Raw genomic sequence first — 15,000 nt, forward strand, 5'->3', positions numbered from 1 at the left:
AAAAAACCTATTTGTATATGCTCCACAAGGGAAAACAAGGAACATTGTTTACAACGAGGTGTTATAATCACAACAGCAAGAAAGTATGTACATGATCACCTTCTTTTACGAAACTTCATTGACTTTCATATACTTATATTGATATACATATATATACGTGTGTTTGGGTGCGTGTGTGTATATACATCTCTCTATATAAAGATGATGCGTAGCCTAGACGGCGTTTTTAGATTTCATTATTCTCTTTAACCCGGGCAACACCGGGTATTTCTGCTAGTAGTTGAATAAATCTCTACCTTTCAACAATTGCCTTTGCTGAATTTTAAAAATCATTATATTATAGAGTTTTTAACTTTTTGTTGCTTTTTGGTTGTTATATTTTGGATTATTATTACCCCTACCTTAGCGAAGGCAGAGGTATTGTTTTTTAGTCATGTTTGTTTGATTGTCCATGGACAAGATATTTCAAGAACCGCTGGATGGATTTGGATGAAACTTTCAGGGATATTTGGCCTTGTGACTGGCACAAACTGATTAGCTTTTGGGATCAATCCAGTTCGGACAAGGATTCTGGGTTATTTGTTATATGTACTTTACATGAAGTATTACAATCTTACGTTCTTTCAAGTCTTTCTCTGATGTCTCCCTTGAAAGCATGCTCATGGTTTACATGTAAGCTATGGTGACATTGCTGTTTCCAAAATTTTGTTTTCGTTTCTCTATTACTAATTGTACTCGCGTCTCTATCTTCGTAGAAACTGATGAATAAAGAAATCAAACTACATAAACAAACGGCAGTGAAACCATTTAGAAATTAAATAACACTAACATATTCAGTAATAATAATAAATTTAATTTATCCTCAACAATTTTTAGCTTTACCAATTTTGAATATATCACTCCTGTTTAAAACCTCTTACCTACTTGACAATTGCATTTCTAGCTCTGCCTTGAAGGAAGCTTTACTTCTTGGACTCACGTTTTTGTGTGGAACGATGTTGTTTAACCTCCGTTAGCAGCACCGTGTGCAGGTCCTTTCCATTTTCTTTCATGCACAGATAAATTTTTCACTATAGGCATTAATGATTGTAAAGACACTATATCAGTGGATAAACTAAAAAAGGCCTTCATAGAGAAAACTGTCCCTGTTCCCACTGCAGATGACACACACACACAGCATTACAAACACGGCCTGCACACTCACCTTTACATTCTATGACTATCATTGGGATCGATAAAGTACCGACCAAGGATTCTGGACTATTTTTCCAGTTTTTTTTTACTTAATTTTTGAGAGCGGTCAGGTTCATTTTGGCTAATTGTTGAGAGGATGTTGGTGGAGGTTTGCGCTCTCTGTGTGCTCTTGTTGTTATTTGTTATTTTTTTAATATAGTTTTTGATTTTATTGAATAAATTTAATAGACACAAATCCAGTCTCTTCCATTTTACCTTGTTTCATTTACAAAACTGTTGTTTTTGAATTCTTAACAGGTCCTCACCGAAAGTGGTCTTGAACAACAACTGCTATATATGCTGGCTTCTCAACATACCAGCAGCCTTGGTACCCAGCCAGACATCCCTGCAGACATACAATGTGTACATGAGTTCTTCTTGCTGCTAGCCATCTGCAACACTGTTGTTGTCTCAAACCACCCTCATGAAGATAAGGTAAATTTCTGCTATGTTACAGCAGTGCTGGGTATTTATCAAAATCGAATACAGTTTTGTATAATGAATGGTAATGCTGTAGTTTGATGGTAGAACACAGATAATATAATAATAGTAATATGGTGTTATAATAATAGTATTATATAGCATGATAATTTTTTTTCAGTCAACTATAACTTAGACTTGCATCAGATATGATGGTGGGTGTTCCACATAGTCTATACCAATCTCAGTTTCTTGAATTGATCAGCATAACTATTCTTCACGAGTTTTGGAGAATACCCTCAGTTCACCCTCCCAGGGCTCAGGTCTTAGATGATGACTTAGTTGCAGAGCAGCTCTCAGTTCTACAGTGCTCAACAAGTTGCAATCATTTTCTGGCAATCTTGTACATCAAAGTCATCGATTAGTAGACTTTTTAGAGTGTCAGGCAAAATACCTTGCAGTATTTGTCATAGCTCTTTGCTTTCTGATGCCTGTGATAATACTGGTGCCAAGCAGTATCAGCCCATACTTGGACAATATCAGTAACATAGAGAAGAGAAGCTTTATTTGTGGCCGACTGCTATTCTTCCATAAAAAGAAAGCCCTTATCTTGGCTTGCATTTTGAAGAGAATCTTTCCACATGCAACTTCGTAGCTTTACCCGAGAGACAATTATCTTTGGGGAAGTCAGTGTAAAGATGCTTGTGAGTCACTTTCTGAATTCAGATGACCAACTGGAGAATCCATGTTTAGTGGTCATTGAAGAATTTGGCCTTGGACTTAGTGATCATGAACACATCTTCCCAGAAATCCTAGCAATACAATCATCATCATCATCATTTAATGTTTGTTTTCCATGCTGGCATGGGTTGGATGGTTTGGCAGGAGCTGGCAAAGCTGGGAGCTGTACCAGGTTCCATTGTCTGTTTTGGCATGGTTTCTACAGCTGGATGCCCTTCCTAATGCCAACCACTTTACAGAGTGTACTGGGTGCGTTTTATATGGCACCATAAAAAACAGGGTCACCAAGTACCTTGCAGGACAAAAAAAGAGTAAAAAGGTAAAAGCCCCTCAAATGAGAAGGAGGGAGTAGTATTGAGGTGGGGTAGATTTGTGCCAGTTGAAAGTTTAAAAGTATACAGGGACAGAAATAGGGGTCTTGTGCATACATTGATACTCCAGTTGGAAAGTAAAGGAGAGTAAGTTAGAAAGCAAGATGAGGAGAGATGATGGTGAAGATGAGTCAGGAATGCCCTTAAGGGACGTTTGGGGTGGTAAGAATAAGTCAGATGATACAGAGGTTTGGATTGGGGCAGGATAGAGGTGACTCACAAATGACAGAGAATTGAGGAGAGGTTTTGGAGCAGGGTTGCAGTAGATATGCAAGGGCATTGAGGGTGATAGCAGATAAGCAAGATGTTAATGATGAAGAACAGTAAAGCAGGGAGAAGGCACAGAAAGGAAGTGATTGGTGAAGACAGTAGGCGAGGCAGGATTATGGGAAATGAAAGTGGGTTTGGGTTGGAAAGAAAGGTAACTGAGAGAGTTGGGGGATGTAGTATGTACCTATTCCGTTCTCAGTTGATAGAGCAGTGATGAATGTTAGGGTATGAAATGTTAAGGAAAAGGCTGACAGGGCAGAAAGGACGGGATTGTGGCAGAGCCCTTCACAGATGAGAATTTCCAAGGTGGTTTTAGGATATCAATTCTGCTGTGGATGGGTCTTCAGCAAGGTACCAGACATCTCAGACTTTATCATTACCTTTTGTAAAACTCAGTGTCTTGAGATCAGCTTTTAGTACTTTGTCCCATATCTTTCTGAGTCTCCCTCTTCCAAAAGTTCCCTCCACTTTAACTAATCAGTACTTCTTCATACAACTGTTTTCATCCATACACATCACATGTCCAAATCAGTGCAGCCTTGTCTTTTGCACACTGCACTGATTTCTTCTTAATTTAAATCTTCTCTCAATACACTAGCACTCAGTGGCACATGTACATCGGCATTGCACATCTAGTGGAGCATATTAGCTTCATTCTTCTCTAGTCTTTGCATGTCCTCTACATTCAGGGTCGATGTCTCACTGCCACAACATAAATAAAAAGTTGTCCGTAATGAAGAATCAAAATGAGGTTCCTCTATCCATGGTCTTACTTCATGTTCCCTCATTCTTTTATTTTTAAAGTTGAATGATGCAGGTTTCATGCCTGCTTCTTACTATGATGCTTCATTGAATGGTAGTCTACCAAATTCTCCAACATTCAAGAAATCTGAAAGCCAGAAGACAATGTTTAGCATCATTGACCTTCAGAGTTCCTCAACATCACTAGAGGCAAGTGTGGCTGGCTCTGAATATTCTTTTGATAGAAAAATATGTTATGAAGCAGAGAGTCCTGATGAACTAGCTCTTGTGAGAGCTGCCAAGAGCTATGGGTGTCAACTTCTAAAGAGATCCAAGGATTTTGTTCATGTTTTTCTGCCAGGTAAGATTGAATTTTTTTTGAGCATATGTAGTTAGAAATAAGTCTTATTTATTAGTATTAATGCTAATTAGTTATAATTTATCATATGAATTTACCACATACTTAAGTTCACATCAATACGAGATAAACTCATATTAGCAATGCAAGCTAATGAAACCTCTCATTAGTTATATAGTATCTCTATTTAAAAGTTTGAACTTTACAGTTAGGTAGACTTTTATACTGACTTACTGAGACTCAAGCATCTTTAAGAGAGACTCAGAACAGCATTAGTGATGTTTCAATCTGTTGAACTTGAAGGGTTAGATTGATTTGCAAATTCAATCATTTGTCTCAACATCATCATCATCATCATCATCATCATCATCATCATCATCATCATCATCATCGTTTAATGTCCGCTTTCCATGCTAGCATGGGTTGGACGATTTGACTGAGGACTGGTGAAACCAGATGGCTACACCAGGCTCCAATCTGATTTGGCAGAGTTTCTACAGCTGGATGCCCTTCCTAACGCCAACCACTCAAAGAGTGTAGTGGATGCTTTTACGTGTCACCTGCACGAAGGCCAGTCAGGTAATACTGGCAACGGCCACGCTCAAAATGAGTTTCGTGTCCAATGAAGGAGACGATTTTGGCATGGGTGCCAGTCGTCGAAGGAAAACAAATGCTGCTTTTTTTCATATCTATGCTAAATTACCACCACTGCTACCTCCACCGCCACAATGACACTGCAACCACATTAGATCACTCTCATACTCTATGTACACTAAATTACCTCCAGCAGCATTGTACATTCCCTTCACCAACTACATTTTTTTGTTTTTTATCTGCAGCACAACTACATTAAATGAACATTACCATTTATGCCATCAAAGCACACCCACACTATGACCACTATGACAGTATACTTCAGCATTACTTCAAATACCACTCACTTGTCACTCCTCACCATGCTAATCACTACCAACAGCCACAACGCTACCTAACACCACAAACACAATCCATTAATGAATGCCTACCACCACAACCCACTAATAAATGTTTACTTTCAATTAAATCTCCCTCCTTCCTCATCTCACCAATGATAACAAGTTTCTGGACACTTGTAAACCTGACAGTATTACATGTTTTGTCTCATGTTAGGCTGGTGATGTGGTAATGCAGTGTGGGGTGGTGGTACAATGATGCAAAACATTGCTTAGTGAAGTCAGTGGTGAAGATAAGACTTTTATTCTATTTTATTTTCAAAGGCTGTGGAGGATTGAGGGTTACATGTCTACAGATTGGACAGGGATTCAAAATGGAATGCTGAAAGTTATATATTGCCAGGTGCTTTGTAGCTGAAAAGACTTTTCATTCAAGCGATATTGTTAACATGGAATATAAATGGTTGAAGCCTTTGGCATTTAGATTGCTCTGTCACTTGCAATTTGTTATATTATTTGCATTGTTTTGAATTAATCATGCATTATCTTGTAACCTCAATATTTAAATGATATGGCTGAATATCTTTCAAATGACACTGTAGGGTAGGTATGAGAGGCCTGATCTGGCTGGTTTGAACATAAAACAGGTAAAATATTTCAGCCAGATATTGCCAGTTTAAATGCTAAGGGGCTAAATTTTGATTTGTATGAGACATGTCACAGGTTCTATTCTATCTGTTGCTTGATATCATCTGAAGTTTTCAACCTTCTTCATCTTTATCTGTGGCGATTATGCTTTTGTTAACCTTACAACTACTGCCACCAAAGTTACCATCCTAACTACCACCACAATTACTGCCATCATTATATATAGCTTAACATGACTATGGATGATTAGGATGCTACAGTATATCATAACACTGTAATTTCAACATGATGTTAACCATTCTGTTTTATATACTAAGCATATTTCCAGATCTTTAAAATTCATTTGCTTTCAATTGCCTATCTATACCTATCTCTTAGTTGCTCTGTACCACATGTTCCTGCTTAAGTATTTTCTTTGAGCTATTGACTTGTAACTGTTCAAAAGGAACATTACTAGTATTGATTTCATCTTCTATGGAAGGGCTGCAAAGGCCATGGACACAATTCCTTTTGCTGGAGGAATTTCTTTTAAAAAAAAACTGTTAGATTTAGAGAATCAAAGCTCCAGACAGGGGTGTTTATATTTATGGATGTGTTATTACGCATATGTATTTTGTGTGTGACTGCACACAAAGGGAAAAAAAAGATTAAAAATCCAGGCAAATACTTTCTCAGCACACTTTTGAGATCAAACTTGGTCAAGTAAATTGTTGAGTGAAAGCCATTGTAATCCATGTAGGCCATAGAGGTACTTTCCATTTGTCTATCCAGTTTGTAAATTTGAAATTCAGACACCAAATAAATTTTGTATATGGTCACATAGTATAGTAGAAAATCACAAAAGAACAGAGAATTATACATTCTTTAATCAGCTTATGCACATTTTGAATAGATTGGTATATTCCAAATCCAGCAACTCAGAAATCTTGCATATTGATTAATCCTATATTTGGTCAACTATGATTCTACAGAGATAGAGAAATTTAACACCATCCTTTTCTTAGCAAAGCTATACCACACTACTAAGAATGGAGAACATTTTAAAGGCAATAGATAGTACTAAAGGTAGCAATATTTGACCAGTATTAAGGGTAGGTAACTTTTCAGCAGACCTACTTAGGCATTGTATTTATCAGATCAAGATAAAATTCTAATATGATACTTAGTTTCTTTATTCCTACTCAGCAACATGAAGAATATTTAGGGCAAAATTCCTACCCCATTTAAAATATTACTGACCAGTTCAAATACTAAAATGATTTACAATTATTTTAATTTTCAAAATATGACTTAGGTAAATCAAGATGAAACAATAAAATGGAAAAAATGTTAAAAAATAAATTATATGTATATAGGGAATAGTTTTTCTTTTAAAGATGTTCTGGTCAGGACATGGTTGTGTTCAAGGTTAATCATCTTTATTAGCAATTCATTGAGTGTCTTTATTAATCTTTTTTATTTATTCATTTTTTTTTTATACATTTGAAATTAAAAAAAAAGTCCTAAACCCATTAGCATTTCAGAACATTCTTGCTACATATTCTGCATGTCATCTTCTTTATTTGATGTTCCCTTTTCCATGCTGGCATGGAAAAGGACTAAATGACCCAAGAGAGAAGGTGTGGTAGTTAGAAGTATAGAAGAAAGAGAGAGAGAGATAGTGAGAAAGAAACTACACTCTGTTTCAATATACCAACCTTACAACTGTCTCTAAACTTAGAAGTTTAGACATCTAATATAAGTTTCTTGACATACAGTATTTGGTTTAAGGCTATTTTAGTTTAATGCGGCTATGTGAGTGTGGATATGGAAAAGTTATTTGCCTAAGAGACAAGTGCTCTATTCAAGTATTCTTCCCATTCACTGTAAACTATTCTCAAACAGTAGCCATTCTCATTCATTTTCTCTCTCCCTTCTCCTCCCTCACTCTTTTCCTTCCACCACTCCTACAACAATTTATGATTCTTTAAACTTCTTGACTGTATACTGCTTATCTGCTTAAATAACTCAATAGTTCAAACTGAACAATAAACATATTTACCTCCCCTCTCTATACCACATGTTATCACAACCTGGAAAGATTGTAGAAACTTCCTCCACTTCATAGTCTAACTGATAGCGAAAATGTACATAAATGACCATAGGTACAACTGTATGGCTAACTAGTTCTCTTAGCAAATACATGGTTTGAGTTTCTATCTTAGTGTGTGGCACTTTTGGCAAGTCTTTTCTCTCAGTCTGGGCACTGCAATTTGGTACATAGAAACTATACAAGTGGGTACTGAAAAGTTCCTGGCTTAAAGGATATCTTGAAAACCTGGTTGGAGGCCCAACCTTCTTGAATTCTTTTACAGGGCTTAGAAAAACTGAAGAATTGCTGCAATAAGTGTGTGAATCTGAGAGGGGAATGTGTTGAATAAAATCATAATTAACTGATCCTCCTGTTCAATTTAGCACCATCATCCTTTGACATTTTTAGCATTGTACAGACTCTTGCAAACACATATTGGCAACTCAACAAGTCTTTAAAAATTAATAATAATCTTTTATCAAACTAAAATCCTCACAACACCTAAAGCCTTTACTAAATTCTGAAAGATTGCAATTCTTGTGTTCTGGTTAGGTCAGGGTGATGTCACATTGAAGATCCTACATGTTTTACAATTTGATTCCGACCGCAAGAGAATGTCTGTGATAGTGGAACATCCAGCCAGTGGTGAGATTATCTTATACACTAAGGGAGCTGATTGTTCAATTCTGGAGCGTTTAAATTCTACCTATCATGGTTAGTTCATTTTACTTTACTTTGTTATTATTTTGTTGTTTTCTGTGTTAATGTTGTTGTTGTATCTACATGTGCACATTATGAACACAAGTCTCTATATTTAATTGCGACCTTATGTTTATGTTAGAGCTGTCATTTATATGTTATTCCAAATATTTATGAATATTCACATTGCTAAATATTAACATCTAGAACATCTTCAGTTCTAAGCTGTTTATTGGTAATATCTACGTTGAAAATTACATAGGTCCTATGCACAACAGGAATATCTGCAATCTTAAATATACACAATGGCAATATTTAGGGTACAGTTGAATGTTGGTACCCTTAAATATGTATTCAGAAGACTTATTTCTTTAAACATGTTCATTCTCGGTGTTGTCACATGATTTAAGTAATACACTGCAAGTTCCTAATGACTAACAAATATCATCAACTCAACTACAGAGGAGCCTGAAGCCAAGAAGATTCTACAGAACACCTCTGACCACATCATCCAGTATGCTCTTCAGGGTCTGAGGACATTGTGTATGGCAAAACGGGTAAGTTTTATCTTTTTCTTCAACATATTTTTCAGTTTTTTCTAATCCATCCTGCACTTCTTGTATTTGGTAAATAAGTGAGCTAGCCATGCCTGGAATGTCTTTGATGAGAAGTCTGCTGAAGTGGTTAGAATACTTCTATCCTACCTTGTACTATAATTGTTCTCATCAGATCAGTACTTTGTACTGAGCTATACTGGTTTAAATATTTCTATTCCAGTACTGTATCATAACAATATTGGTAAAAATGGCTCCTTCAAAGGATAGCATGATCATTAATACATTATTAAACTGTCAGTTGTCTAATTTTTTAAGTGTTCCTTGCAACTGGTAAATTATATATTACTCCACATGTTCCTCTTAAATGAAGAAGGGCAGTGTCCAAGACTCTTTACAAGGACTCTGAGATTGATGGGTGGAAGTTATCCTCAGGCAGAAGACCTGGTCAAATGCTGTCAACTGAGTGAACTCTGCTAAAGGCATTCAAGAACAAGGTGTTGGTGTTTAATTAGGCTCTGAAATAAGTCTATCACTCAAGAATATGAACATCTACCAAATTTCTCTCCAAAGCTTTGGTTGATCCTTATCTATGCTAGAAGACACTTATCTGCGATGCTGCATATTGAGATTGAACCCAAACCATGTGATTACAGAGCAAACTTCTTAACCACACAGTATATCCATTTCTTTTACTCTGATTTCTTTTACAGTGTTTAAACTTCATGATTTCCTGATAAACAGTTGACTTTATCACTATCTTGAAAACTGGACATTAATCCAACTAACTTCACCCAGATGTTTCTGTCCACTTTTTCTTGAACTTCCTTTGAAAGCAGTGGACACTGCCCCACTTCCTTCTCAGACATAGAAATTATATTAAAAACAAAAACAACCTACAGCAATATCAGTATTCTTTCCATATGTATCCTTATTTTCCTGATGACTTATTTAGTGTCTGCCTTTATACAATGTTCCAGGTTATTGGTAGGGCAGAGTATGAAACATGGCAACAATCATATAATGTTGCACAGGCAGCTCTTGAAAACAAGGATGAGCTTTTGAAAAACTCAGCAGATGATATTGAAAAAGATTTTGAGCTTCTAGGTATGTAGCAATTTATTCAGGTTTGAAAGTGGATCAGTATTAAAAAAGAAGTTGAATCTGGCCTAACTTAAAACATGCAATGCAAACATTTAAAACAAAGAACTGTGGCTCAGAAGATGACATCACACAAGTATCCAGGACATTTTTCAAAAAGAGACAACCTCTGGCCCAAATACTTTCTATCCATTCTCTTTATTACTATTACTTTTTTAGTTTTGGTTGATCTCATGCCACTTTCACTCAAACACTTCCAACTCATTGTCTCTCTTCTAATTCCATGTATTGCATTCAACATCTTTCATTTCAGTCATTTTCATTAGAATACAAGCTCTCTGGATTGCCTTCACTGCATATGTTTTTTTCTTTCTTCTTTTTTCTTTGTGAGTGTCAACTTGCAACTGTTTAAAACAAACATTAACTACATCAATCTTACTTGTTCCTTTCTCCAGACCAAACCAATAACAATTTTTTTTTTAATTTACTATTTCAAACTACTTCAAAGTTTTTTAATGTGACTCTTTATTCCGTTTCAGTTTACCTCACTATCAAAATTAGGTACCAGTACTTTAAATATTTATTTTTTATTAACTTACAATCTAGCCAAAAAAATCTGATGTCTCTGCTTAGGATACCACAGAAACTAAAAAGATGCAGTTGTTTAGTGGCACATGAGGCTCTTGAAAGATTTAGTTACCCTTTCATGGTCAAATATCAGAAGAATAATTTGTGAAAACCAAATAATAATGATAAATTCAGTTTGAAGTCAGATATTTTAATAGTAATTTGAGTCTTAGTAATGAAAACATGAGCTCTTAAAGTTTAATGATTGAGTCACTGACCATACATATCTCTGATGATTTCATAGTTTGAGAAGACACTCTATCAGATTCCTTGTGGGAAAAGAGGTACTAATTTGATTGAAAGATATTAGTTCACACTTGTAATCAGTCATCTGTAACGAAACATTTTTTTAACATTGAAGGTGCAACTGGTATTGAAGATACACTGCAAGATGGAGTTCCTGACACAGTTGCCACTCTTCGAAAAGCAGGAATCAAAATTTGGGTGCTCACTGGTGATAAACAGGTTTGTTTTGTTTCTACTTAAATTCCCAGTCATGGAACTGAATAAAATCAAATTAGTACTTTTAGAGATTGTATTTGTTGTTGTTGCATAACCTCAAATTAGCCTTATCATGGTCAATGAAGTTCGATGCTGGATAATGTAAACCTTTGCAGTGATTGAGAATTATGCCTAATTCAGATACCTTAATGTGCTGCATACATAGTCTAAGATTATAATGAAAAGGAAAGGAGCTAAGCTGACCTCTTGGAAAACTCCTGTGTTGACTGCGAATGTGTTAGTGTCTTTCCATCAGGGATGCATACAAAACTTTTGTAGCCTGCATAGAGAGAGTAGATAGCATTTACAACTTCATTTGGTATGTCATAGGCAGAGATAGTCTAAAACATTCGCTCACAATGAATAAAGTAAAAAGTTTTGGGGAAATCCACAAATATGGCACACAAAGATGTATCTTTCTTTGCTAAGATGGTTTCAATGAGTTGGTGAAGTGTTAAGATAGATTTAAAGTGGAACAGCCTTTGTGAAAGCCATTGTAGTTTGCTCCAAGTTGCGTTTTGATAGAGTCTCAGATACTATTGAACTTGATATGGTTGAAGAGTTTTGGTTGATTGTATGATACAAGCCATATGCTGACAGATCTCCCTTTTCCTACTCATCACACATACAATCACAAATGTTCAAACTCTCCTCACAAACTTGGCGTTGGTTGCCATTGAAGTTCGTCTCTCAATAAATCACTTGAAGACAAAGACCATAATCATTGGTGAAAATGCTTATGTGGGTGATTTTTCATTGGGTCCCCTTAAATCAGCTGCCAATTTCTGTTACCTGGGCGCTCATATTCACTCTGCAAGCAGTGATATTAAATTTGTTAAATGATAACATGGTCAGTATTCAGCAAGCTCTGGAAAATTTGGATAACACCACAACAGTCATGTGACCTAAATCTACAAGGGTGAGTAGAAAAGTTCATAATCTGACTATGAAGGAGTGATGCTAGAGCTGTGAAATCTTGCATACATGAATTTCAACCATTGTTATTAATAACTATTGTTTCTTTCCACGTAAATTGACATCTGAGTATTCTAAGAAGACAAAGACTTCAAAAGTAACTAGTTACAACTTCTCTTGAAAATCGACAAAATTTGGCATCATGGTGTTATCAAGTATATCTAGAAAGACAGTCTAGCTTCCAAAGACATTCGTGCTCATGTGGTTGCTACATTAGAGGATGATTGATACTCCAGCTTTATCAAATATGCAAAAGTGGACATTTGAATTAAGGAGGGGAAGGGAAAGTGTTGAAGATAACCCAAAGTCTGGATATCCTGCAATTGTTACCTCTGAGGAAAACATTGATTGTGTTCACCACATGATGATAGATTACAGGCAAATTACTATAAATCAAATAGCCAATGCTATTAGCATATCCCGTGAGAGAGTTGAGAATATTCTGCACAATGAATGTGGCACGACAAAGGTTTCTGCTCAGTAGATACAATGTCTTCTGACACCTGATCAAAAGTGCACCCAGTTGATCACATCACAGGGAAATCAGCTGGTTTCTTTGAGTATTTCCTAATCCAGGACTTTATCATTTTGAACCAGAGACAATCTATTGCAGTGGAAAAATCCCTCCTTACTTACTCCAAAAAAGGTCAAGGCCATTTCATTTATAGAGTAAGTGAAGACCTCAGTCTTTTGGGATGCAAAAGACATTGTGTTTATTGACTATCTTCAAAAGCACCATCAATGGAGAGAATTATGCAAACTTGCTGGGGTAGTTATGAAACGCTATCAAGATCAAATGCCCAGGAAAACTGATGGAAGGGATTTTGTTTCATCAGAACAATACTCCAGCACAAGGGTTGCTGTGCATGACTGGCTTTGAACTGGTTGATAGCTGTCCCTATTCTTCTGATCTTGGCTCCCATCTGACTATCATCTGTTATTCAACATGTAAAAGCACTTGGCTGGGAACCAGTGCTGCAGTGACAATGACATCATATCTGCCGTTGATGACTTTTTTGACCAACAGGATGAAAGCTTCTTCACCAATGGAATCTAAGCACTGCAACACCAATGGGAGAAGGGTGTGAACTGCAGGACACTTCCATTGGTATTGAAAAATAAACCTCATTTGGTAACATTCCATGAGAAAAGTTTGGTCAGTCTATGAAGTTTTCAGCCAACCTTCATACACCTGTTTCATGTATCAGTAGAATCTATTCTGCTCTACAGCTCTGAATGCTGATCTCTCACAGTAGCCTGACGGTGATCACTAGACGGCACATACACTCAGCTACTATGCAAGGCCTTTCACATCTCTTTTACCAACCATGTATCAAACAAGTTACTACATGACTCTTTATTCTCTGTCAGCCAGACAACCAAACAATGACAGCTACAATTTGCTAGCTGCTGTTTACATTAAACAGATCACTTTTTTCTATAACTCCAAGGGGATGTTCAAGCCTGGTGATCAGGCGTGTATGGCATGTGTGAACTTATGCAGGACAAAGCACTGTGCACTGTCTCAGAGCTGGCATGTGCAATGTCATCTTGTATAGCCTGGAGGGAAATTTGCTCATGAGTCAGAGTCAACATCCACAAGTGATGTGGTTTAGATCTAAAGAAATCAGCCTTTATTGAGCAGGTGGGTGATCAAAGGTAATCTAACCATGATTACCCTCTCTTATTTTAAAGGTGTACAAGATTACATTGTATTGGGTTGTCCAGAAAGTTCGTGCCGATTTTTAAAGGAAAGAAAAAGGTCAATAAATACTTGCCATTACATTTTTAATCAACCAAATACGAACCATTTTGTTGCACTATGCCTCTCCATCTTTCCTTTAACTTGAAAATACCCTCTTCCCAGAATTGAGGTGGTTTCATGGCAAAGAATTCATCAAGGTATCTTTTTATATCATCCAAGGAATTGAAACTTTTACCATTAAGACTATTCTGCAGAGACTTGAATAAGTGGAAATCCGAAGGAGCAATATCTGGTGAATATGGAGGGTGGGGTAATACATCCCAGCCGAGCTGCAGCAATTTTTGTCTGGTTCCCAAAGAAACGTGCAGTCTTGCATTATCATGTTGGAAAATAACACCTTTCCTGTTGGCCAATTCTGGATGTTTCTCTTGAATTACTACTTTTAACTCGTCTAGTTGTGTGCAGTATTTCTCAGAATTAATTGTCTGGTTACTTGGGAGAGGCTCGTAGTACAGAATTCCTTTCCAATCCCACCAGACACAAAGCAAGACTTTTTTAGGGTGAAGACCCGCTTTTGGGGTGGCTAAGGGTGGCTCATGTAGCTTACTCCAGGATCGCTTTCTCTGAACATTTCGGTAGATAATCCATTTCTCATCACCTATCACAATTTGCTTTAAACAAGGCGTGTTTTCATTCCATTTATAAAGCGAATCACAGATGTAAATGTGATCCAAAAGGTTCTTCTCACTCAACTCATGTGGTATCCAAACATCGTAGCGATTTGTGTACCCAAGCTTTACCAGGTGCTCATGAACGATGGATTTTGATAGGTTGAGGCTTTTTGCCAATTCTCGGGTTGTGCAATGTGGGTTATTCTCAATTAATGACTTGATTTGGTCATCATCTGTAGTGGTTGTTCTGTCTAATCGCTCTTTATTAATTAGGCTACAATCTCCAGTTCGGAAGCTTGCAAACCACTTCCGTACAGTTCTTTCGAATAAAGAAACATCACCGTAAACTGCACATATTTCTTTGGTTACTTGTGAGGCATTT

At 36.6% G+C, this 15,000-nt stretch overlaps 1 protein-coding gene across 1 annotated transcript in view; it reads left to right on the top strand.

Moving 5' to 3' along the window:
- LOC106881894 (phospholipid-transporting ATPase VB) overlaps nt 1-15,000 on the top strand; it is a 150,242-nt gene that overhangs the window by 103,023 nt on the left and 32,219 nt on the right. The window contains exons 9-14 of the mRNA XM_052972375.1: nt 1,492-1,668; nt 3,840-4,137; nt 8,338-8,499; nt 8,947-9,041; nt 10,019-10,145; nt 11,128-11,231. Of these exons, the coding sequence (XP_052828335.1) occupies nt 1,492-1,668; nt 3,840-4,137; nt 8,338-8,499; nt 8,947-9,041; nt 10,019-10,145; nt 11,128-11,231 (963 nt within the window). The remainder of the gene's footprint in view (nt 1-1,491; nt 1,669-3,839; nt 4,138-8,337; nt 8,500-8,946; nt 9,042-10,018; nt 10,146-11,127; nt 11,232-15,000) is intronic.

This window comes from Octopus bimaculoides, chromosome 13 (genome assembly GCF_001194135.2).
Source record: "Octopus bimaculoides isolate UCB-OBI-ISO-001 chromosome 13, ASM119413v2, whole genome shotgun sequence".
Taxonomy (NCBI): Eukaryota; Metazoa; Mollusca; class Cephalopoda; order Octopoda; family Octopodidae; genus Octopus; species Octopus bimaculoides.